Source organism: Syzygium oleosum, unplaced genomic scaffold, assembly GCF_021117445.2.
Source record: "Syzygium oleosum isolate NSW1041296 unplaced genomic scaffold, Sole_v2.1 Sole_v2.37, whole genome shotgun sequence".
Lineage (NCBI taxonomy): Eukaryota > Viridiplantae > Streptophyta > Magnoliopsida > Myrtales > Myrtaceae > Syzygium > Syzygium oleosum.
Genome location: NW_026607521.1, coordinates 2,174,049 through 2,197,456, shown reverse-complemented (window position 1 = coordinate 2,197,456; position 23,408 = coordinate 2,174,049). Strand labels below are relative to the sequence as shown.

General features: G+C 40.7%; 2 protein-coding genes across 2 annotated transcripts; both read left to right on the top strand.

Moving 5' to 3' along the window:
* The first annotated feature begins 1,816 nt into the window (after nt 1-1,816).
* LOC130135720 (MLO-like protein 15) lies at nt 1,817-13,821 on the top strand. The gene is made up of 9 exons (XM_056305339.1): nt 1,817-1,856; nt 2,486-2,604; nt 11,561-11,677; nt 11,962-12,069; nt 12,410-12,512; nt 12,624-12,679; nt 12,996-13,124; nt 13,230-13,318; nt 13,674-13,821. Exons 1-9 carry the CDS (start codon nt 1,817-1,819, stop codon nt 13,819-13,821), a joined length of 909 nt encoding a protein of 302 aa, XP_056161314.1.
* A 1,242-nt stretch (nt 13,822-15,063) lies between these two features.
* On the top strand, nt 15,064-16,039 carry LOC115677055 (MLO-like protein 13). The gene is made up of 5 exons (XM_056305338.1): nt 15,064-15,210; nt 15,315-15,382; nt 15,500-15,563; nt 15,686-15,716; nt 15,798-16,039. Exons 1-5 carry the CDS (start codon nt 15,064-15,066, stop codon nt 16,037-16,039), a joined length of 552 nt encoding a protein of 183 aa, XP_056161313.1.
* Nucleotides 16,040-23,408: the final 7,369 nt, after the last annotated feature.

Genomic DNA, 23,408 nt, shown 5'->3' with positions numbered 1-23,408 from the left:
CAGATCCTCAGAAATATGCTAAATCGAGTTTGCAAGGAGGGGCAATCAAGTCTTTTCAAAGTAGGGTTTTGCTTAAAGGTATGTGAATGGTATTTGCCTAAATAGAGGTTGTAAGCAGTCCCTGGATAAATGGTAAGATATGTTTTTGGTATATTCCCCATAAGAAAAGGACTCAGTCTAATATCAATGTAATCCCCGCTATACAAAATTGAACAACAAAATGACACACTGATTTGTAGAAGAAATGACGCAACAAACTTTGATTAGCTACTTGAACAAGTGAGTAATGTTTAAATATTCAATAAAGATGTATCACGTGGTTCACAACTCGGTTTCAAAAACTAGTTTTATATTTTTAGTATTAATAAAAAGAAGGGACAACACCAACATTTAGTTCTGTAACTCTTAATCAATGTTCAATTTGGTCGTAAATTTAATTTTGGTCAAATTAATCCTTGTGCTCTTTGATTCGAATCAATTTTTGATATGGTTTTGCAAACGAGGAATTAATCCTCATATAATAATTTATGACTAATATGATTAAACAATACCGATCCATTCTTTAGCAAATATATATGGTTTTGTTAGATAACGTGGATTTTCGATTTTTCAGATCAATATACTTTTATGAATGCATGCAAACCACCCTATTCATGTGTATATATAGCATCGTATAAGACTCCATCTATAAAATGGTGAGCACAGTCCTTAGATTATTCCAAGTGAGAAACACTAGGGTTTGAATATGATTCCGTTGTATCTTTACAAAACGTGTAGCTCTTAAGCCAATTTGTCGAGTGTTGAATGATTTTGATAATTCTCGCTTGAATATTTTTTTGGCATTTTGCAGAGTTACTGAATTCTTTGACTAGGTTGATCTATCTTCGATTGATGTAAAATCACTGGATATATAAAGAGAGTAACCTATATATAAATTATAAATTTGAACCATTTATTGGTCAAGTTTTTTATACTTGAAAGGGTGAGTAGACACAACTAGCGTGATTACCTCCTTTTGAACGTAACCCACACATAATTACAAATTTGGCTTATCGGATTCTCAATTTTAAGTTGGTTTAAGACGACTTTTCTAGACATGGAAGATAACCTACTTATCCTATGCAAGCATGCTAATATGATTTGCTAGATAATATCATATTCATTAATAATATTAATAGTCATGTTTGATGTGGTATCACGAAACATTTCACTAAACTAATCGTAGATACTAAGGGTGCGAATGATAACTATTATGTTTCTCTGTTTTTCTATTTTTCTATTCTCAGGAACAAGTTTAGAACATAAATCCATCTTGGTAATGCAATTTTATTTTTTTTTATTTTCGGGACAAATTTTTAGCCCGAATATAAATGAGAAGTAGAAATTTTCTACTTTTCTATTTCTGGAATAGAAACATAAATAAAAACTCTTTTCATCGGTCACCCTCGCCGCCCGCGGTCTTTGCCCATCGCCCGTAGCTGCGACCCGCCGGTTGCTGCCTACTGCCGCCCGTTGCTGGCTACCACCCTCTGCCGCTCGCCGTTGCTTGCCGCCCGTCGCCACCTCTCGCTCGCCGCCTCCCGCTGCCCTTTGCTTGCTGGCTAGTCGCCCGCCCGCCTGCCGCCCACCTGCCTTGAAATTTAAGGCTTATAAAACGAATTTATGTTTTGTTCCGGGAACATAAATTTGGTGTCGTTATCAAACGTGTTTCTCTGCTCAAAAACTCGTCCGGGGAATAGAAAGAGGAGATTTTATTTTTGGCCATAAATTATTGCCGGAAACAGAATGGTTATTATCGCGCCCTAAAGTTTCAGAAATGGATGTGCAAGTAGAATTAACATGGTATCGATTTGATGGTAAAGTATTAACCCGACAGAAAAGTAATAAGCATCATCCATGCATGAGATGCTTTTCTTCTGCTATTCAATGCATGAGATACCTTAGTTGTGTTCGTTCGCGGAATAATTGGTTCACTATTCTTTTACCTTCTTGGCTTTTTGAATATATACTTTCCTTTGATAAACAAGCAAGGAACCATTTCCATATGAACGCATATGGGATAATTACTTAGTCAGTCTTAAACTTATTTATAGATGTCAATTAAGTCCTAAAGTTTTTTCATATTGCTAATGTAGTTCTATGCCTTTGTGTGAAATTCCATATAGTCTTTTCGGCCAATTGCCCCGGAAATTATTGACGTAAAAACTCGATATTATTCATTTGTTGCCGCAAATTTCAATGTAGTCCTAACCATCATAATACTCGTTCATCAAGTGTAACGCGAATTTTTGTTCTCGCCTGTCCTTTTGAAACTCGAAGTTGCTCAATTTGAGCAGCTTCAATTAATTAGGCCCCGTTTTCACCCTCCATTTAGTCTATTCCCTCCTCCTCGGACAATCACGGTTAAACATCAATTCGTGTAATTGGTGGCATGGACATTAGTTTTCACTGTTGACTAATTGATATATTGACTATTGGGTCGCAGAATTGATGCTACTGGGTCTCATATCGCTTCTCTTGACGGTAATCCAAAATAGAATAGGGAAGATTTGCATATCAGAGCGACTCGACAATGTCTTGCTTCCTTGCAAGAAGTCTGATACAGTAAAAATGCAGAAGATGGCTGTGCTTTGCAAGCACCAAAAAGAAACCCAGAAAGGAGAGACACACTGGTTGAAGATGCTTACTGCATTCGTCCATCTTATTGAAATTAACAACTTAGCCGTTTTATAGGCTGTACATCAACAAGAGATCCCAACAAAAATAGCAACTACTTTGATTCAAAATGGTGAACGTGTGCGCAACATGCGCCAACTAAGTCCCGAAAACTAGGACCCACTAAGTAACAGAAACACACGACTAGCTATTAATTGAAAAACATAAAAAAACAACTTTGACTCTTTCTAACATGCCCTCCCTTAAACTAATACTACAAGTGATCAGTTTAAATGTGTAGAAATAAACTCTCCTTTAATCTGAGGCATCCATCGAACAAACTCCAAGGAGCTTCCTTAACTTCTGAAATGTGGCCATTTTAAGAGGTTTTGTGAACAAATCAGCAACTTGATCTTCACTTCTGCAGAAAACAAGACCAATCACACCATCTTTTATAAGATCCCTCAAGAAATGATACTTCACATTTATATGCTTGCTTCTCCCATGTAGAACTGGATTCTTTGACAATTTGATGGCTGAATTGTTGTCACAGAAAATTGTCGTTGCTTCTTCTAGTTTAAACCGAAGTTCTCCAAGAATCTTCCTTAACCAAATAGCTTGACAAGCACTCGAGGTGGCAGCCACAAACTCAGCCTCAGTGGTCGAAAGAGTAACAATTGGTTGCTTCTTTGAACACCATGAGACAGCCCCTGAACCAAGCATAAACACATAACCAGAAGTGCTTTTTCGGTCATCCATATCACCAGCGTAATCACTATCAGTAAAACCAAGCAAATCTGATCTTTCTCCTTTCTTGTAAAATAACCCAAGAGATGATGTCCCTTTCAAATAGCGTAAAATACGCTTTGTAGCCTGAAGGTGTTTTTCGGTGGGACTCTCCATGTATCTACTGATGAGACTAACACCATACATGATGTCAGGCCTTGTTGCTGTTAAGTACATGAGACTTCCCACAATTTGCTTGTACATAGTGCTATTCACTTTCCTTCCACCAGGATCCTTGGTGATCTTTAATCCAACCTCTATCGGTGTGGCAACTGAATTGCAATCCTTCAACTGAAACTTCTCTAAAATCTCCTGCACATATTTCTTTTGGCAAACAAATGTACCAGCTGCAGATTGATTAACTTCAATGCCTAAGAAATAGTGCATTAACCCAAGATCTGTCATCTCAAATTTATGCATCATGGATTGCTTAAATGTCTCCATCATGGCACCATTATTCCCTGTGTAGATGAGATCATCTACATACAAGCATACAAGAAGTAGTTTCCCACCATGATCAACCTTAATAAACAAAGTATGTTCATAAGGACACTTCGTAAAGCTTTCCTTCAAAAAATAAGCTTCAATCCTACTGTACCAAGCTCGAGGAGCTTGCTTTAATCCATATAAAGCCTTCTTTAATTTGTATACTTTATTCTCACAACCAGGCTTCACATATCCAGGAGGTTGGTCAATGAATACCTGTTCTTGGAGATCACCATGTAAAAAGGCAGACTTGACATCTAACTGATGGATAGACCACGATTTCTGAGCTGCTAGCGCAATCACCAATCGAATTGTGTCAAGTCTCGCAACTGGCGCGAACACCTCTTTGTAATCCACTCCGTATTCTTGCCTATAGCCTTTTGCCACCAAACGCGCCTTGTATTTGTCAATGCCACCATCCTTGTTCAGCTTTGTCTTGAAGACCCACTTGACACCAATAGTCTTGTGGCCTTTGGGAAGATTTGTTAAGTCCCAAGTATTGTTTTTCTCAATTGCTTTAATTTCAGCATCCATTGCATCTCTCCACTTTTGATGTTTTACTGCTTCATCAAAAGTAGTTGGATCACTATCTGCAAACAAAGCAAAGTGAGTTAACGGATCTTCACCTTGATCAACTCCAGACACCTCATAATCTCTCATCCATGCTGGCCTTTGTCGGTGACGTTGGGGGCGTTCATCATGTGTTGCGCAATATCTCGAATTGGCAGCTGCTCCTCCGTTTCAATAGGGTCGGAATCTTGAAGCGAGACCAAATTGTGTTGTTGGTCTTCCTCGCCAATCTCTTCAAAATCAGCTACAATTGGTGTAGCCCCTTCAGCTTGATCATTCCAAAGCCAGAAATTTTCTTCGTCAAATACTACATCACGGCTGATTATAATCTTCTTGGTCACAGGATCATAGAGTTTGTAAGCTTTTGTTTGATCACTTACACCAAGAAAGATGCATTTTACTCCTTTATCGTCAAGCTTTTTCCTTTTTTGATCTGGAACGCGGGCATATGTTATACACTCGAAAATTTTGAAGTAATCAACCGTCGGCCTTCGTCCATTCCAAGCTTCTTCAGGAGTCATATTCAGAACAGCAAGTGTGGGACTTCTGTTCAAGAGATGGACACTCCAATTTATAGCCTCTGGCCAAAACTTCTTCGGAATTCCACTACTTCGCAATAGACTTCGCACCATGTTGAGGATGGTTCGATTCTTCCTCTCACATACACCATTTTGTTGTGGTGTATAGGCTGCAGTAAGTTGCCTACGAATTCCATGCTTCGTACAAAAATCATCAAACTCAAGAGACTTGTACTCTCCTCCACGATCAGTTCGAAGAACTTTGATTGGATTGCCACTTTCTTTTTCGACAAGACTCTTGAAATTCTTAAATGCTTCAAAAGCTTCAGATTTTTCATGCAAGAAATACACCCACACCTTTCGACTAAAATCATCAATGAATGTGATCAGATATCGTTTACCTCCATTAGAAACCGGTGAAATTGGACCGCAAAGATCTGAATGAACCAGCTCAAGCTGCTTTTTTGCCCTCCACGCCTTGCCTTGTGGAAACTGAGCTCGATGTTGTTTACTGACAACACAATCCTCGCAAACTTCTGATGGGATTTTGATAGCAGGGAGTCCCTCCACCATTTGCTTTTGGTATAGTGTCCGCAAACCACCAAAATTAAGATGCCCATATCTAAAATGCCATATCCATGCTTCCTCTTTTAATTTTGCCACGTAACAAGCATGATCAGAATCATGAAGGTAAAGAGGAAACATTCTATTTGATGTCATATCAACTTGAACAAGCAAGTTCTGCTGCTGATCATAAATCTTGCAAACTCCACCTCTAAATACAATTTCATACCCCTTCTCAAGTAATTGGCCAGCACTCATGAGGTTTGTTTTCAATTCAGGAATATAGAAAACATCATTAATGGTCTGCATTTTCCCTCTTGAAGAAATTTGAACAGTACCTTTTCCCATGACTGAAATGGCAGAATCATCTCCAAGCTTCACTTTTGTGCGGTGGGCTTCATCGATAGAAGAAAATGCCTCCTTGTTGCCACACATATGATTACTACAACCAGTGTCAAGGTACCATAAATTTGGTGAAGACATTTCTTTCTCTTGACATGCCATTAGGAGCTTCTCTCCTTCTTCTTCATTTGCTGCAGCAAAATTTGTTGCTTCCACATGTCGACTAAGATTGGTTCGACATTCGGACTTGTAGTGTCCATATTTGTGGCGTCTAAAGCATTCAACTTTAGATTTATCTGTAACATCCTGAATTTTGACCCGCTATCGGAACCAGTAAAGCGTATATTAATTCTCGTGTGATTTTAGTGAGTCTCGCCCGGACTTGATCAATCACGGGATACTAACCAAATGGGAAAGGCTAAAATAGGAACAGGTACGTGGACCGAGAAAGACGATCGCGATTGGACACTGATTTCGAGAAACGTCGAGGGAATATCTTGAGCCAATATGGGCCGATCTTAGGAAGATAATAGATTTGATATAGTTAGTAACGTACGATTGGATCGCGGGTGATTCCGCACGACCGAAAGTACGCCTGACAAACAAATCCCAAATTATATCCTAACGATCGCGACCCCCGGTACTAGTGATAATCTCTCACATTCTCTCGAGATTTGAGACTATCGAGACTCGGACAGTCTTAGGTCGATACGCGTAACACCTAAATGGCCACCCGTTAGTGAGAGATCCTAAGATTTCAAAACGAGTTATTTTGATCGCGATATTGAGCCGAACTCCGATATCAAAATTTCAAGGGTAATTATGACTATTTTATAGGAGGGACGTCATTTTATAGTGGCCAAGTAAGTTTGGGACAAGATCGGCTGAAAATAGGAATTTCGACAAAAATTGGGAAAATTACGGTTTTGCCCCCGTGGGCACCGGGGCGGGATTCGGAGGCCGTTTGAGTTTATTTTTCGCGGCCAAGGTCATTTTGGAGTGGCCACGTACATTTAGAGTGGTTTTGGACAAAAACGGGAATTTCGGCAAAAAATTGGAAAAATAATATTATTTTATTCCCGGGACTTCGCAGGCGATTGTAGAAGGCGTAGAAAGTGAATTTCGTGAATCCGACACCGTATTATGTCTCCCGTGAACATATAGGACCGGTATGGACAAAAATTGAAATTTCGGTCCGGGATCGGAAAATTACGAAAATGCCCCTAGGCCATTTTAACTTATTCCGAAATTTGGATAAAATTTGGGGACTAACTAAGGTTAAGTGGACCAAACCAGACCTGGTCAGCCTTGGTTAGGGGCATTTGACCTTCTCACCCTTGAATTATTGGAGAGAAGTGAACCTAAGCCATTGGATTCAAGGGCAAATTGTCCAAACCCTTGGATTGTTGACACTTGGATTCCACTCACCCAAGTTTGACCACTTTTGACTTGTTTCTTCTCTCTCCTCAGACCTCTCAGCTCACGTTCTCTCTCTCTCTCTCCCGAGCGGCCTCACGATCGTCTTCTTCACGCCACTCCTCGGTCGTTCTGCTCCGCCGGCCACTGTTCACGCCGGAACAGCCGCGCCGCCGGGGCTGCTGTCCTCTGGCCGCCGCACAGCACCCCCTGGCACCGCCCCAACCCCCGTCGACCAGCCCCACCCTCTGCATTGTCCGCCCCACAGCAGCTGTTCCAGGCGAGGGAGGGAGAGAAACACCGCCGGTCTTCACCTCGCCGGCACCGCGCCGCCGTCCACCGCCGTGCGCCGCCCTCGTCGACCACCTCACCCTCACCGTCTCTCTCTCCACCATCCTCAGCCCGTCCGCCCAGCAGCTCCCCTGTTCCGATTGGGTGTGTGGCCGTGAATCACACCGGCGCCGCCGTGACCGCCGGCTTGCCACCGGAGCGCCGCCGTCGATTCTCACCGCGTGTCGGTAATCGACCGCCCGCTCCCGTCGCCTCGAATCGATTTTAGGCGAGTATAAACCCCTAAACCCTTAATTAGTTTATTTGTGCATTTTAGAGGGTAATTAGGGGGTTAATTAAGCCTAATCATGGTCTAGATATGCCTAATGTTGTGTGGGGTGATTAGGGGGCCTAATTAGTGCCTAATGAGATGATTTAATGGTGGATTAAGGCCCAAAACAGCCCTTGTTCTGGTACTGTTCACAAAGCACCGAAAATGTGCATATTTGTCTAAGTTTTGCACAAATTGAATTCAATGATTCAAGGCTTGGAATTAGATAATTAAGGTGTTAATTAGGCTCATTTGAGGCTTAATTAGGTGTATTTGGTGGTTGGATATTTAGGGTAAGTGATTAGGCCCTAATGAGATGGTTTAAAGGTGGTTTGGTACCTAAATGTGAACTATTCCTGGTACTGTTCATGGGGCTCCGAAATTGTGTAAAATTGTCTAAGTGTGGCACTAATTAAGTTCAAGCACTAATGACTTGGAAGTGGATGTTTTGGGGATTATTTAGGCTTATTTGAAGCTTAAGTAAGTGTATTTGGTTGTTGGGTGATTGGGGTTAAGATTAGAGCCTAATGAGGGTGTTTAATTGTGGTTTAGGGAGCAAAATGTGTCCTCCCCTGGTACTGTTCATTGAGTACCGAAATTGCGCAATTTATCCAAGTTGAATGCTTAGTTGAGTCATTGGTTGATGGCAAGGAATTAGGCATCTTTAGAGGTTACTTAGGACTTATATAAATCCTATCTTGTGACCCCGTACCAATGAGAATGAGAACTAAGTTCGATTTACCCAAGGCGGGCCTTAGGTGCATTACATTGAATTGTAATAAATGCGCGAATCAATGTCGGGTGGATTGGGTGAGAACGGAAGTAAATTGATTGTTTTGAGGATGAGTTGAATGCGTCTAAGTCGAGAATGAGTATGCTTGGTACATTAGTGTGGGCGATTAACCTTGAGTGCCTTGGCTTGTATTCATCTCTCGTGACGTTGATTTATCAATATTGGACGCATTGGTGTACATGTTTGAAGTGATTGAAATTGTGGCCTTCGGGTCGGGCCTTCGGGTCGAGAGAGATTGTGGCCTTCGGGTCGAGAGAGATTGTGGCCTTCGGGTCGGGCCTTCGGGTCGAGAGAGATTGTGGCCTTCGGGTCGGGCCTTCGGGTCGGGCCTTCGGGTCGAGAGAGATTGTGGCCTTCGGGTCGGGCCTTCGGGTCGGGAGAAATTGTGGCCTTCGGGTCGGGCCTTCGGGTCGATTTACTCGCATATGTTTTATATTTATATTAAAAGTCTAACCTGCAGGACAAAGTAGTGAATTGGGCTGTGGGCCCGGGTGAGCTTATTGATTGTTGTACTGGTTTATTTATCTATATATGTGTTTTATTTACCCTCTGGAGGTGCACGTTAGCCTAGTTTAGGATTAGTGGTTTTTACTTGCTGAGTTTTCTCACGGTTGTGGTAAAACCGACTTTTCAGATCTCCCGCCATGAACTTCGACAACGCACCGTTACGCTTTGGGATTCCCCACCATATAGAGCGTACGCTGACCGTGCACCCCGTGGGGAACGGGGAGAAGTACTATAGACACTATGCTTTAGTATGGGTAGACGTAGGCTTAGCTCACTTTGAGACTCACGAGTATCTAGCCTGGTGTTTCCGGGATCGTTTTGGAGTAGAGTTCGGTCCCATCAGGCCCGCCGACGTTCCGTTTGTGGGAGAGGGTCTGCTAGATATTCAATGTCCAGACGGTGATATAGTAGATGTCGATATGGAGGGCAATCCTGATTCTGAGGTTGAGTACGAGATTGTGGAAGAAGAGGAAGAGCACGAGGAGCTTGGTGCATTAGCTTTTGAGCCGGAGATAGTCGATCCAGCTCCAGAGCAGGTGGACGCAGAAGCCCCTGAGCCTATGGACGTAGACGAGTACGAAGAACAAGACCCTGAGCCAGAGATGGAGTTGGAGGCCATGAGTTCTGAGGAGGATCAAGAGCGACTCGAGAGTTCTTCGGAGTCGTCGGGTTCTGATCCTGACTGGGTACCGTAGGTTAGATATCAGCATAGGAGTGAGGGTCGACACTTTTTGACCGTACCCCTCCGGTAGTTAGTTTGACACCCCTAGGTCACCGATCCCTTTTTGTTCGTGGCCTTTTGATGTACCTTTTTGTTTGTAGACGGATAATGTATATGGGGGTTTAATCAATCGTAATTTATTTTTCTCTTGCCACTCGTGGTTGCTTTTAAATTGTCTGGGTGTATATGTATATTTATTACATATACGTCGTTTCTGCATGTGGCGTGTTTTCTCTGATTTTGGTTTTCGGGTCGGTGACGTAACCTGGAAGCGTCGCGCTACTATTTCGACCTATAAGCGGGATGCTCATGCTTCGTGGGGTACGGGGCGTGACATCTATCTGTTGGTTTTGGCTTGAAACCACCTGAATACCAACCTCGACCTCCACTTCGTGCATCATTAGAAGAAGAGCCTACAATTCTTGGATTGATGTTGCTGTTGCGTTGGTGGAATCCTCTTCCTCTCCCTCTACCATTATTCATTCTTGTTGCTGAAGAATGACGGAAATTAGTAGAGGTCTTCAAGGCTTGTTCTTCCGTATCTTGGTGTTGGAGCTTCTGTTCATGAACCAATAAAGAACCTTGCAGTTCATCAATTGAAAGTTCTTCAATATCCTTAGCTTCTTCTATGGCGCAGACAACAAAATTGAATTTTGGCGTCAAGGATCGAAGAATTTTTTCAACAATGGTGACATCCTCCGTCTTGTCACCGTGGATTCGCATCTTATTAACGATTGCCATCGTTCTTGAGAAATAATCTGTGACCGACTCCCCTGATTTCATTCGTAGCGTTTCGAACTCCGTACGAAGAGCTTGCAGTTGTTGCCTCTTTGCTCTTGCAGAGCCTTGATACTTCTTTTTCATAGAATCCCATATTTGCTTGGAAGTATCCTTGCAAAGGATTGTCTCCAAGACAGATCTGTCAATGGCCTGAAAGAGATAGTTCTTGGCTTTAAGATCTTTCAACCTAATTGCTTCTAGAGCCGTCCGCTCTGCTGCTGTCAACGTGGCTCCTTCTTCCGGTTCAGGAATTCCAGAAGAAACAACTTCCCAAAATTCTTTGGACCTTAGAAAATTTTCCATCAACATGCTCCAATGGTCATAATGACCATCAAAGCGAGGGATTGCCGGTTGGACAAAATTGGAATCTGTGGCCATGATTGCTGCTGCAAACAAAGTGTCAAGAAAAAAAAACTTTGCGGCAAGACTCTCTTTCCTCACGTGTTTAACTCTCAACACTCAACCCTCACTTTCTTTTTTGCTAACCTGGCTCTGATACCACTGATACAGTAAAAATGCAGAAGATGGCTGTGCTTTGCAAGCACCAAAAAGAAACCCAGAAAGGAGAGACACACTGGTTGAAGATGCTTACTGCATTCGTCCATCTTATTGAAATTAACAACTTAGCCGTTTTATAGGCTGTACATCAACAGAAGAGATCCCAACAAAAATAGCAACTACTTTGATTCAAAATGGTGAACGTGTGCAGCAACATGCTGCCAACTAAGTCCTGAAAACTAGGACCCACTAAGTAACAGAAACACACGACTAGCTATTAATTGAAAAACATAAAAAAACAACTTTGACTCTTTCTAACAAAGTCCGACTCTTCTTCCGCCGTTGCCAATTTCACTACTAGTTCCTTCGCTTCCAGTGAAACACGGGGACGCCGCCTCCTCGCCGCGGCTTCTGATACTATGGATTACTGCAGTCAAAAAGTAACTTTACCAGAGCTGCTGCTCCTTCTTCTATAATTATAGTTAAAAATGCAAAGGCAAGTTTAAAAGATCGATATACAAAATTATATGATAAACTGCAAACGGCTATTAACTAAGTTCAATAGTGTTTTGTGACTGATTAAGAGTCCAACCGTATCATTTATTACACTAATTTTCTATACAAGTCTTTGCACATCTCCAGCGTTAAGAGAGATCTGAAGACTACGGCAAATTGGTACGAAGCGAATATTTGGTGTAACTGTTTTTTCTTTCCTTCTTTTCAGGGGAAGGTGCCATTGTTGTCTGTTGAAGCAGTCCATCAGCTGGACATTTTCATATTTGTGCTGGCTACCTTTCACGTTGTCCTCTGTGTGCTCAAAGTAATACATATGGTGTGCCACGAACTCCTTGTCACTTCAACTCTATCTTTCTGCTACTTTCTGTTGCTTCTGCTTACGACTTTCCCTCCGATATTGTAAAAGAAAATATCGTATTTAAGTTTCGAAAGAAACATGAAAGTATTTGTATGTGATTCCACGTGGACATTGGTTGATATTTCAAAAGGCTTCTAAGTGTTTGAGTATCCCTTTTTGCGACTTTTCCAATTTTTACAAAAAGTTAAAGTTGAAAAGGAAAATTCGTCTAAATTAGAAAAATCACTAAAAAAAATTAAAGGTATCTCTTGGATCAATTTTTTAACGTTAGTTATTTTCGTCCTTCCATACTGTTTAGATACTGCAATGGAGCAATCTGGAGATATATGACACAAGGAGCAAAAATTATGACATCCAAAAAGGTGGTAACGTTGTTGAGTGCATCCTCCTCAAGCAATGCTGTAAAAAGGAGGAGAAGATGAATGATCTCACTCCCTCAAAATTCTTGTGCAGTCTCCATTTTTATTTTCTAATCTGATGGAGAGGTATGTCTATTCTGTGTGAATCTGCAGTACTCACAAAGATTCGGGAACATTATAACAGCCGACTTTACTTCTTCAGAACTTTGGTAAGTCATTGAGTCTCTTGAAGCTCCCCGCGAGTGCAAAAGAGTCTTGCGAAATCAAGCATATCTTTGCGACCTCAACTATCATCCAATTTTCAAAATATTCCGCAGTATAATTTTATTGGATCATACTAAACTTCAACGTTAGTTATGTAGATTTTTATGATTTTCTCTTTTCGGATATTTCAACTATCCATCTCTGTTCACGAACACAGTATGTATGTTTAAATGTATTAAGTTAAGGGTGTTTAGAAACTTGGAATGAGCAATATACTTGCTACAATTGTTATGGAATGCGATATTTATGATTACCTGGAAGGAAGAGTTGTTTGACGATAGGCCCAACATTGTCTTGCATTTTGCTCTTCAGCTCTTGCCAAGTCTGCAGAAAGCGTATACTTCTTTGACCGTGTATGAGTATATGGCCCTTCGTCAGAACTTCATCGCGGTACATAGAGGACATTCTTCAGCTGAAATTTTAGCTTTGGTCCTCGTTGTGATATAATTGGCCTTGAAATGGTTAATTTACTTGTCATTTCTGTCGTGTCCGCAGGCACGTGATCCCAAGGATTCAGGGAAAGGTTTTCAGAAGTACATAATGAAGACTTTGCGAAAGGATTTTGAGAAAATGATGGTAATCAGGTAAAACGATAACCCTTCATACAAAGCTATTTAATTAGGCCTGGTGAGCATTGAATGGAGCAGAAAAGGATGAAATAAGAGAGAAGAAGATTTTCCTTTTTTCTTTACAAGAAAGAACTACTTCATTCGAACACGTCAAATTATTCGTCCTAATCTAAAGGCACTACTATATATGTTAATTAAGTCGCCTCACTTTTGGCCGAAAATGTTATCGGATCGACCAATCGTTCTCCGACATTACTAAATTCATGAAAAACAATACAATATGACTTTTCCAGGAAAATATTACTTAAAATATCAGAGAATGTTAAGCTTTTCTTCAGGCATACTGATTGCATTTTTATCAATATCGCAGCTGGTACTCGTGGTTAGTTGCAGTGATTTATTTGCTCGTGAATGTAGCCGGTAAGCACATATATGCGTACTTATTCTGCATAGTAACTATTTCAATATTTGTTACTCTTAAATCATGTCTTGCGTTTGAGCCCATGAAGGAAACATGATCCAACTAGTATTTCCAAAATCCAAATTGGACTTGAGGTATGATGTCCGAATGAGTTAGAAACTATTGAACTACTTTCCATGTTAGAGTTGGATTCGTAGTTTGAGTAGGCTTTCTAGTTTGAGTCGGCAAGTCACATAAGAACATATAAAAATGTAATTCTTATTACTCACTATAGCAAACAAGATTAGTGTTAGGGTTTTCTCTCTATAAGTCTTCTGAATGAGTTATTTGTGAGTGATTGTGAGATCACACTTATGGGTTTTACTTTAGATGTAACTAGAGTTACGAAACGCTTGAACAGTTGAGCGATTATAATCTCTATATTTTTTGGATTCATAGTGGATTTCTTTGCGATTAGCTCTCCTCATGGGTTAGTTACTTTGGTGTTTCTTGTTGATTTCTTTGCTAATTTCTTCTTCTCATATTAAATATGAATTAGAAGATCCATTAGCTTCCCCATTATTTTATAAGAGCGACTATCATAGAGCAAAAGATTTTTGGTAAAGCAACTCCGGTTTGAGTGCCAGTAAAGCGGATCACGCGGTCTTCTCGAGAACGGCAGTGACTTAGGTAGATAAACATTCTAGTACTAAAATGATCGATTCTTATTACGCCTAGAATTAAGCCTAATACGCATCGTGATATATCAATTAAAGGAAAAAAGAATTGAGTGAAACAGTGTTATTCTAATATAAGGAAAATTGCCATTAAGGATGAGCAAATCACTAGTGACACTGAAAATATTATTTTGGATCTTCTGTTACTACATTATAATTCACATGAACAGATTCTACAGCGAGTCTTCCTATTCGAAACCAGAAATAGGCATGTCAAACTGGTTTTGTCTAAGTGTCTGCAGAAAAGCAGTGACGTTTTTCCGCAATCAAAGTTCAACTTACCGAATAAAATCCCTATTAATCCTGATTAAGCTCGACTGTATCTCTCTTTCTTTATTGGCCTTTGACAATAAAGACTTCATTGTTGGAATCCATTTCTTTGTACAATTCTTGCAGGATGGCATGCGCACTTTTGGATATCTTTCATTCCACTTACTGTAAGTAGTGATAAAAACTCTCCTTTGAGTCATTATGTCTTGCAAATTCCAAATGAGTCTATTTTTGTATCTAATTAGGCATTCTCACTAATGCTGCGCAGCTTATGTACATTATCTACGTGAAATTGGAGATCATGGTAGTGCAACTCGCCCGACAAGTGGCCGAAAAGCATACACAAAACGAAAATGAGTAGCAAAAATAGTGCGGAGGGGTTGGTTTTTGAATTTTCAAAAGACGATTTCTGGTTCGGTAGGCCAAATTTGATCGGCAACCTGGTTCACACCCTGCTATTTTTGAACTCTTTGGAGCTTGCTTTCTTCTTCTTTATATTGGTGAGTATAAATGACTCAAAATGTCATTATCATTAGTAATGTTAAGCAAAGTTTCCAGCATACCGGGAAAATGCCAACTAATGCGCTATCACATCTCTATGCAGTTCCAATATGGTTTTCACTCCTGCATTATGGGAAAGGTTGGTTTTGTTGTCCCAAGAATAGTCATGGGGTAAGACCTATTGCTGATGTCAATTATATCATTGTTCTATAATCTGTGTGTTGTACATGATTAATGACCGGGGACTGACAATCAATTTGGCCTCTATGGCGTTTGTCGCACTCTCAGAGTATTCGTCCAGGTCTTGTGCATGTCCAGAATATTACCACTATACGCAATTATCAAATCCAGGGTTGTTGAACTTACGACCTATTATGCACTCAAGATTTGTTAGTTAGTTTTTTTCTCTCTTTGAGTTCAAATCTTGGGACTGAAGATGTCACATTCTTTTTATTTGACTCAAATGAAATTAAGGTGCATTTGAAGGAGAAGCAATCGGACAAACATAATATTGAGAAAATTAAGATGCTTTTGAAGGAGAACCAATTGGACGAACTTATAGAGGAGTGTCTTGATGATCTCGATGAAAAAAAAATACGGTTGAAGGAGAATGGAATGGACGAAGAGGAAGAAATGTGGATCGTGATTTCAAAGTGGATTGATAAAGGAAAGAAGCCAAGTTCAACAGAGGAGGCCACAAATATTGAATCGACCCGAACGGATTCGACAGAGGGATCTGTTGGAGTTGAGATAACAGAATCCGGTCACATGAATTCAACCGGAGACATTGAAGCACAAAATAGACAACCAAGCTTGCACCAACACTGAAAACAAATGAGATCGCGAAATACTATTAGGGCGAAATGTAACTACCACAGGTTGCATCTATCTTAGGCGAATGCAAGTAAATAAGGAACTCTCATTTCATATAATTGTCTAGTTACAATAGGCAAAAGAACTGCCACTCTGCAATAAGATGGGTCAGGTATGTTCCGAGAGTATGGACAGCTGAAGTTGGAGGGAAAAAACACTTTAAATTGGTTCCAGTAGTTGCATTGCTCGATCAATTTCAACATGAAGAAGACCCACCTATCTTTCTTGTCAATATCACATTTTCTACTTGGTCAATACGAAATATATAGATGTTACTTTCCAGAATGAAAGAGATTAACACAAGGGACCGTTTATGAGGCTCAACGACGATCCAGCTTCTGAAATTGGTCAATCCAAAACTGTAAATTCCTTCGTTCGTGCTCATTAAAAAGGTAAATAAGGCCATGATGACAAAGAAACAATCATATTTATGAGGAAATGTTTTGGGATTATCGCTTAAAAAGGTAAATAAGACCAATGACTCGATTGCGGAAGATTCACTAGATCTTACATGATCTTCTCCACTTCTGCAATTAAACTAAAACGTTGCAAGAAATGTTTCAGACTAGAAGCAGCCATCAAACACCAACATGCTTAAATTAGAGATACAGACGCATTCCCACAGCCAAAATCAAAACACAAAGAGCCTATCAAGAGACAACGGAACCTCAGCAGAATCCCAAAATGATTGTACATCTGAATTTTTTTTTAGGGTTAATACCACAAAAACCCCAAATTGGTACACCGGTGACAAATTTACTTCAAACTAATTTTTTAACCACAAAAAACCCCAAACTAGTACACCTATGACAAATTTATCCCAAACTAATTTTTTGACCACAAAAAACCCTAAACTGGTATACTTGTGATAAATTACGGTCACGTGGAATGAGAAAAAAATTAGTTAGCCTATCTCACACTTAGGATTCGAGGACAATTATCGAAAAAGTCCTAAACCTATTACAATTATGCCAATTCAGTTGTAAACCTTTTTTTTTTCCAATTCAGTCCTAAACCTTTTGCATTTGCAACAATTCAATCCATTTAGCAAATTTTGGCCGGTCGGCGCTGATGTAGACGTCGGCCGACGCCGGTCATTTGACAGACGCTGACATGACAATTTTTAATTTATTTTTTCCAAATTTATTTATTTATTTTCTTTTCTTTTGTCGCAACCCGCCCTCGCTCGCTCGCTCCGGAAGGAGGAAGGCGTCTACCCTGGATGCGCTAAGTCTAGGTCTATGACTTAACTTGGGCTCCCCCAAGCTCATACCATATCACGACTTGTGATTTAGGTTTTTAACCTGCAAGTGATTTTTATCTAGTAGTCGCCACTAATCAGTTGATGGTGGATCGATTAGACACCTAAGTAAAGCAGTGGGAGAATTGCCTTACTTCTTCGAACAAAAAATTAAATGATTTCGAGGACTTGATTACACTAGTTGAGTAACAAGTGCCCTTTCGGTACCTTTAATTCTGTTCATTTCAGAAAATATTTATCATGCATTTTGAATTGATTTTAGGATCTATTTTCCAACATGTGATGTAATCAAACGAGTGCACAAGCATTAATGATTAGCAGTCAAGATATATATGCAGCATAGGATTCTAATCCTAACTAGGAAAACGACATTCAACACATGACAATTTATGCAATTATATACTAATTAGAAATAATAGGCATAACAATAATACAACAGTAGTAAAATTAACACCCGAAATCCTACCGTATAGCCATATAGGCTTATCCGATTTAGACATGATTATTAATAATATAATTCACATAATTTAGAAAAATATTTAAAAAAATACTAATTTCTAAACTATTTCCTACTTAGAAAATTTTAAAAAAATAAATTATATATATTTTTATTTTTTAAAAATAATATAATATTAATATCAAAATAGACCGAGTTGGGTCGGGTTGGCAGATCCAGGTCGAGTCAGAATCGACCTAGGTCAACGGACTCGACCCAAACTCATTGACCCGGGTCTTGAACCGGATTAGGCCCAGCCTGGTGGAAAAGGACAAAATAGGGCCAGTTCTACAGGATCAAACCGGCCCTATTTGGCCTGCAGATCGGTCCGACCGGGTGTGCCAATTGGTTCAGGCCAAATCCCTGCCCTTTCAAAGCTTATACGATTTGGATCGGTTCGTATCTCGGTTCGATTTTTCGATTTGGTTCTGACACCCCTAGTTGATGGTTTCTTCACTTGTGATAGCTCTTTCCTCCCCCTCCATTTCTTTGACACTGCCATTGACGAGCTTGCTCTCTCTCTCTCTCTCTCTCTCTCTCTCTCTCTCTCTCTCTCTCTCTCTCTCTCTCTCTCTCTCTCTCTCTCTATTAAATGCTTTTGAATTGAGCCAGAAGAAGACAACTACCAACGAACTAAAACTCTCTCTCTCTCTCTCTCTCTCTCTCTCTCTGGCTTTCCCATTTGTGTCGTGGATGGTCTGTGCTCTATCTTTCTTCCCGTCTTCATCCTTTGTCGGATGTCCCTACTGTCTATTTGTCCCTCTCGGCTTTCCAGTGTCGCATAGTGACCAATTAGTCAATGTGAATTGGAGAATTCATTTAATTATTGAGGGAAGCAGAACTTTCATGCCATTTCTTAATCTCCCTTCCAACGTTTAATTCTGTTCCCTCTTAATTCGGAGACCTAATGACATCTCTCTCTCTCTCTCTCTCTCTCTCTCTCTCTCTCTCTCTCTCTTTGTGGCTTCTCCATTTGTGTCGTGGATGGTCTCTGCTCTATCTTTCTTCTCGGCTTCATCCTTTGTTGGATGTCCCTATTGTCTCTCTATCCCTCTCGGCTTTCCAGTGTCGCATAGTGACCAATTAGTCAATGTGAATTGGAGAATTCATTTAATTATTGAGGGAAGCAGAAATTTCATGCTATTTCCTAATCTCACCTGCCAACTTTTAATTCCGTTCCCTCTTAATTGGGAGACCTAATGACATCTCTCTCTCTCCCTAGCTTCTCCATTTGTGTCGTGGATGGTCTGTGCTCTATCTTTCTTCCCGTCTTCATCCTTTGTTGGATGTCCCTATTGTCTCTCTGTCCTTCTCGGCTTTCCAATGTCGCATAGTGACCAATTAGTCAATGTGAATTGGAGAATTCATTTAATTATTGGGGGAAGCATAACTTTCATGCCATTTCCTAATCTCAACTGCCAACTTTTAGTTCCGTTCCCTCTTAATTAGGAGACCTAATGACATCTCTCTGTCTCTCTCTCTCTCTGGCTTCTCCATTTGTGTCGTGGATGGCCTGTGCTCTATCTTTCTTCCTGTCTTCATCCTTTGTTGGATGTCCCTATTGTCTCTTTGTCCTTCTCGGCTTTCCAGTGTCGCATAGTGACCAATTAGTCAATGTGAATTGGAGAATTCATTTAATTATTGAGGGAAGCAGAACTTTCATGCTATTTCCTAATCTCACATGCCAACTTTTAATTCCGTTCCCTCTTAATTGGGAGACCTAATGACGTCTCTCTCTCTCTCTCTCTCTCTCTCTCTCTCTCTCTCTCTCTCTCTCTCTCTCTCTCTCTCTCCGGCTTCTCCATTTGTGTCGTGGATGGTCTGTGCTCTATCTTTCTTCCCGTCTTCATCCTTTGTTGGATGTCCCTATTGTCTCTATGTCCTTCTCGGCTTTCCAATGTCACACAGTGACCAATTAGTCAATGTGAATTGGAGAATTCATTTAATTATTGAGGGAAGCAGAACTTTCATACCATTTTCTAATCTCATCTGCCAACTTTTAATTCCGTTTCCTCTTAATTGGGAGACCTAATGACATCTCTCTCTCCCTAGCTTCTCCATTTGTGTCGTGGATGGTCTGTGCTCTATCTTTCTTCCCCTCTTCATCCTTTGTTGGATGTCCCTATTGTCTCTCTGTCCTTCTCGGCTTTCTAGTGTCGCATAGTGACCAATTAGTCAATGTGAATTAGAGAATTCATTTAATTATTGAGGGAAGCAGAACTTTCATGCCATTTCCTAATCTCACCTGTTAACTTTTAATTCCATTCCCTCTTAATTGGGAGACCTAATGACATCTCTCTCTCTCTGGCTTCTCCATTTTTGTCGTGGATGGTCTGTGGTCTATCTTTCTTCCTGTCTTCATCCTTTGTTGGATGTCCCTATTGCCTCTCTATCCCTCTTGGCTTTCCAGTGTCGCATAGTGACCAATTAGTCAATGTGAATTGGAGAATTCATTTAATTATTGGGGGAAGCATAACTTTCATGCCATTTCCTAATCTCACCTACCAACTTTTAATTCTGTCCCCTCTTAATTAGGAGACCTAATGACATCTCTCTCTCTCTCTGGCTTCTCCATTTGTGTTGTGGATGGTCTGTGCTCTATCTTTCTTCCCATCTTCATCCTTTGTTGGATGTCCCTATTGTCTCTCTGTCCTTCTCGGCTTTCCAGTGTCGCATAGTGACCAATTAGTCAATGTGAATTGGAGAATTCATTTAATTATTGAGGGAAGCAGAACTTTCATGCCCTTTCTTAATCTCCCTTCCAACATTTAATTCCGTTCCCTCTTATTTGGGAGACCTAATGACATCTCTCTCTCTCTCTCTCTCTCTCTCTCTCTCTCTCTCTCTCTCTCTCTGGCTTCTCCATTTGTGTCATGGATGGTCTGTGCTCTATCTTTCTTCTCGGCTTCATCCTTTGTTGGATGTCCCTATTGTCTCTCTATCCCTCCCGGCTTTCCAGTGTCGCATAGTGACCAATTAGTCAATGTGAACTGGAGAATTAATTTAATTATTGAGGGAAGCAGAACTTTCATGCTATTTCCCAATCTCACCTGCCAACTTTTAATTTCGTTCCCTCTTAATTGGGAGACCTAATGACGTCTCTCTCTCTCTCTCTCTCTCTCTCTCTCTCTCTCTCTCTCTCTCTCTCTCTCTCTCTCTCTCTCTCAGGCTTCTCCATTTGTGTCGTGGATGGTCTATGTTCTATCTTACTTCCCGTCTTCATCCTTTGTTGGATGTCCCTATTGTCTCTCTGTCCTTCTCGGCTTTCCAATGTCACATAGTAACCAATTAGTCGATGTGAATTGGAGAATTAATTTAATTATTGAGGGAAGCAGAACTTTCATACCATTTCCTAATCTCACCTGCCAACTTTTAATTTCGTTCCCTCTTAATTGGGAGACCTAACGACATCTCTCTCTCTCCCTAGCTTCTCCATTTGTGTCGTGGATGGTCTGTGCTCTATCTTTCTTCCCGTTTGCATCCTTTGTTGGATGTCCTAATTGTCTCTCTGTCCTTCTCGGCTTTCCAGTGTCGCATAGCGACCAATTAGTCAATGTGAATTAGAGAATTTATTTAAATATTGAGGGAAGTAGAACTTTCATGCCATTTCCTAATCTCACCTACCAACTTTTAATTCCATTCCCTCTTAATTGGGAGACCTAATGACATCTCTCTCTCTCTGGCTTCTCCATTTGTGTCGTGGATGGTCTGTGCTCTATATTTCTTCCCGTCTGCATCCTTTGTTGGATGTCCCTATTGCCTCTCTATCCCTCTTGGCTTTCTAGTGTCGCATAGTGACCAATTAGTCAATGTGAATTGGAGAATTCATTTAATTATTGAGGGAAGCATAACTTTCATGCCTTTTCCTAGTCTCACCTGCCAACTTTTAATTCCGTTCCCTCTTAATTAGGAGACCTAATGATATCTCTCTCTCTCTCTCTCTCTCTCTCTCTCTCTCTCTCTCTCTCTCTCTCTCTCTCTCTCTGGCTTCTCCATTTGTGTCATGGATGGTCTGTGCTCCATCTTTCTTCTCGGCTTCATCCTTTGTTGGATGTCCCTATTGTCTCTCTATCCCTCCCGGCTTTCCAGTGTCGCATAGTGACCAATTAGTCAATATGGATTGGAGAATTAATTTAATTATTGAGGGTAGCAAAACTTTCATGCTATTTCCTAATCTCACCTGCCAACTTTTAATTTCGTTCCCTCTTAATCGGGAGACCTAATGACGTCTCTCTCTCTCTCTCTCTCTCTCTCTCTCTCTCTCTCTCTCTCTCTCTCTCTCTCTCCGGCTTCTCCATTTGTGTCGTGGATGGTCTATGTTCTATCTTACTTCCCGTCTTCATCCTTTGTTGGATGTCCCTATTGTCTCTCTGTCCTTCTCGGCTTTCCAATGTCACATAGTAACCAATTAGTCGATGTGAATTGGAGAATTAATTTAATTATTGAGGGAAGCAGAACTTTCATACCATTTCCTAATCTCACCTGCCAACTTTTAATTTCGTTCCCTCTTAATTGGGAGACCTAACGACATCTCTCTCTCTCCCTAGCTTCTCCATTTGTGTCGTGGATGGTCTGTGCTCTATCTTCCTTCCCGTCTTCATCCTTTGTTGGATGTCCCTATATTCTCTTTGTCCCTCTCGGCTTTCCAGTGTCGCATAGTGACCAATTAGTCAATGTGAATTGGAGAATTCATTCAATTATTGAGGGAAGCAGAACTTTCATGCCATTTCTTAATCTCCCTTTCAACATTTAATTCCGCTCCCTCTTAATTGGGAGACCTAATGACATCTCTCTCTCTCTCTCTCTCTCTCTCTCTCTCTCTCTCTCTCTCTCTCTCTCTCTCTCTCTCTTTTGCTTCTCCATTTGTGTCGTGGATGGTCTGTGCTCTAACTTTCTTCTCGGCTTCATCCTTTGATGGATGTCCCTGTTGTCTCTCTATCCCTCTCGGCTTTCCAGTGTCGCATAGTGACCAATTAGTCAATGTGAATTGGAGAATTCATTTAATTATTGAGGGAAGCAGAACTTTCATGCTATTTCCCAATCTCACATGCCAACTTTTAATTTCGTTCCCTCTTAATTGGGAGACCTAATGACGTCTCTCTCTCTCTCTCTCTCTCTCTCTCTCTCTCTCTCTCTCTCTCTCTCCTTCTCCGGTTTCTCCATTTGTGTCGTGGATGGTCTGTGCTCTATCTTTCTTCCCGTCTTCATCCTTTGTTGAATGTCCCTATTGTCTCTCTATCCTTCTTGGCTTTCCAATGTCACATAGTGACCAATTAGTCAATGTGAATTGGAGAATTCATTTAATTATTGAGGGAAGCATAACTTTCATACCATTTCCTAATCTCACCTGCCAACTTTTAATTCCGTTCCCTCTTAATTGGGAGACTTAATGACATCTCTCTCTCTCCCTAGCTTCTCCATTTGTGTCGTGGATGGTCTGTGCTCTATCTTTCTTCCCGTCTGCATCCTTTGTTGGATGTCCTAATTGTCTCTCTGTCCTTCTCGGCTTTCCAGTGTCGCATAGTGACCAATTAGTCAATGTGAATTAGCGAATTTATTTAAATATT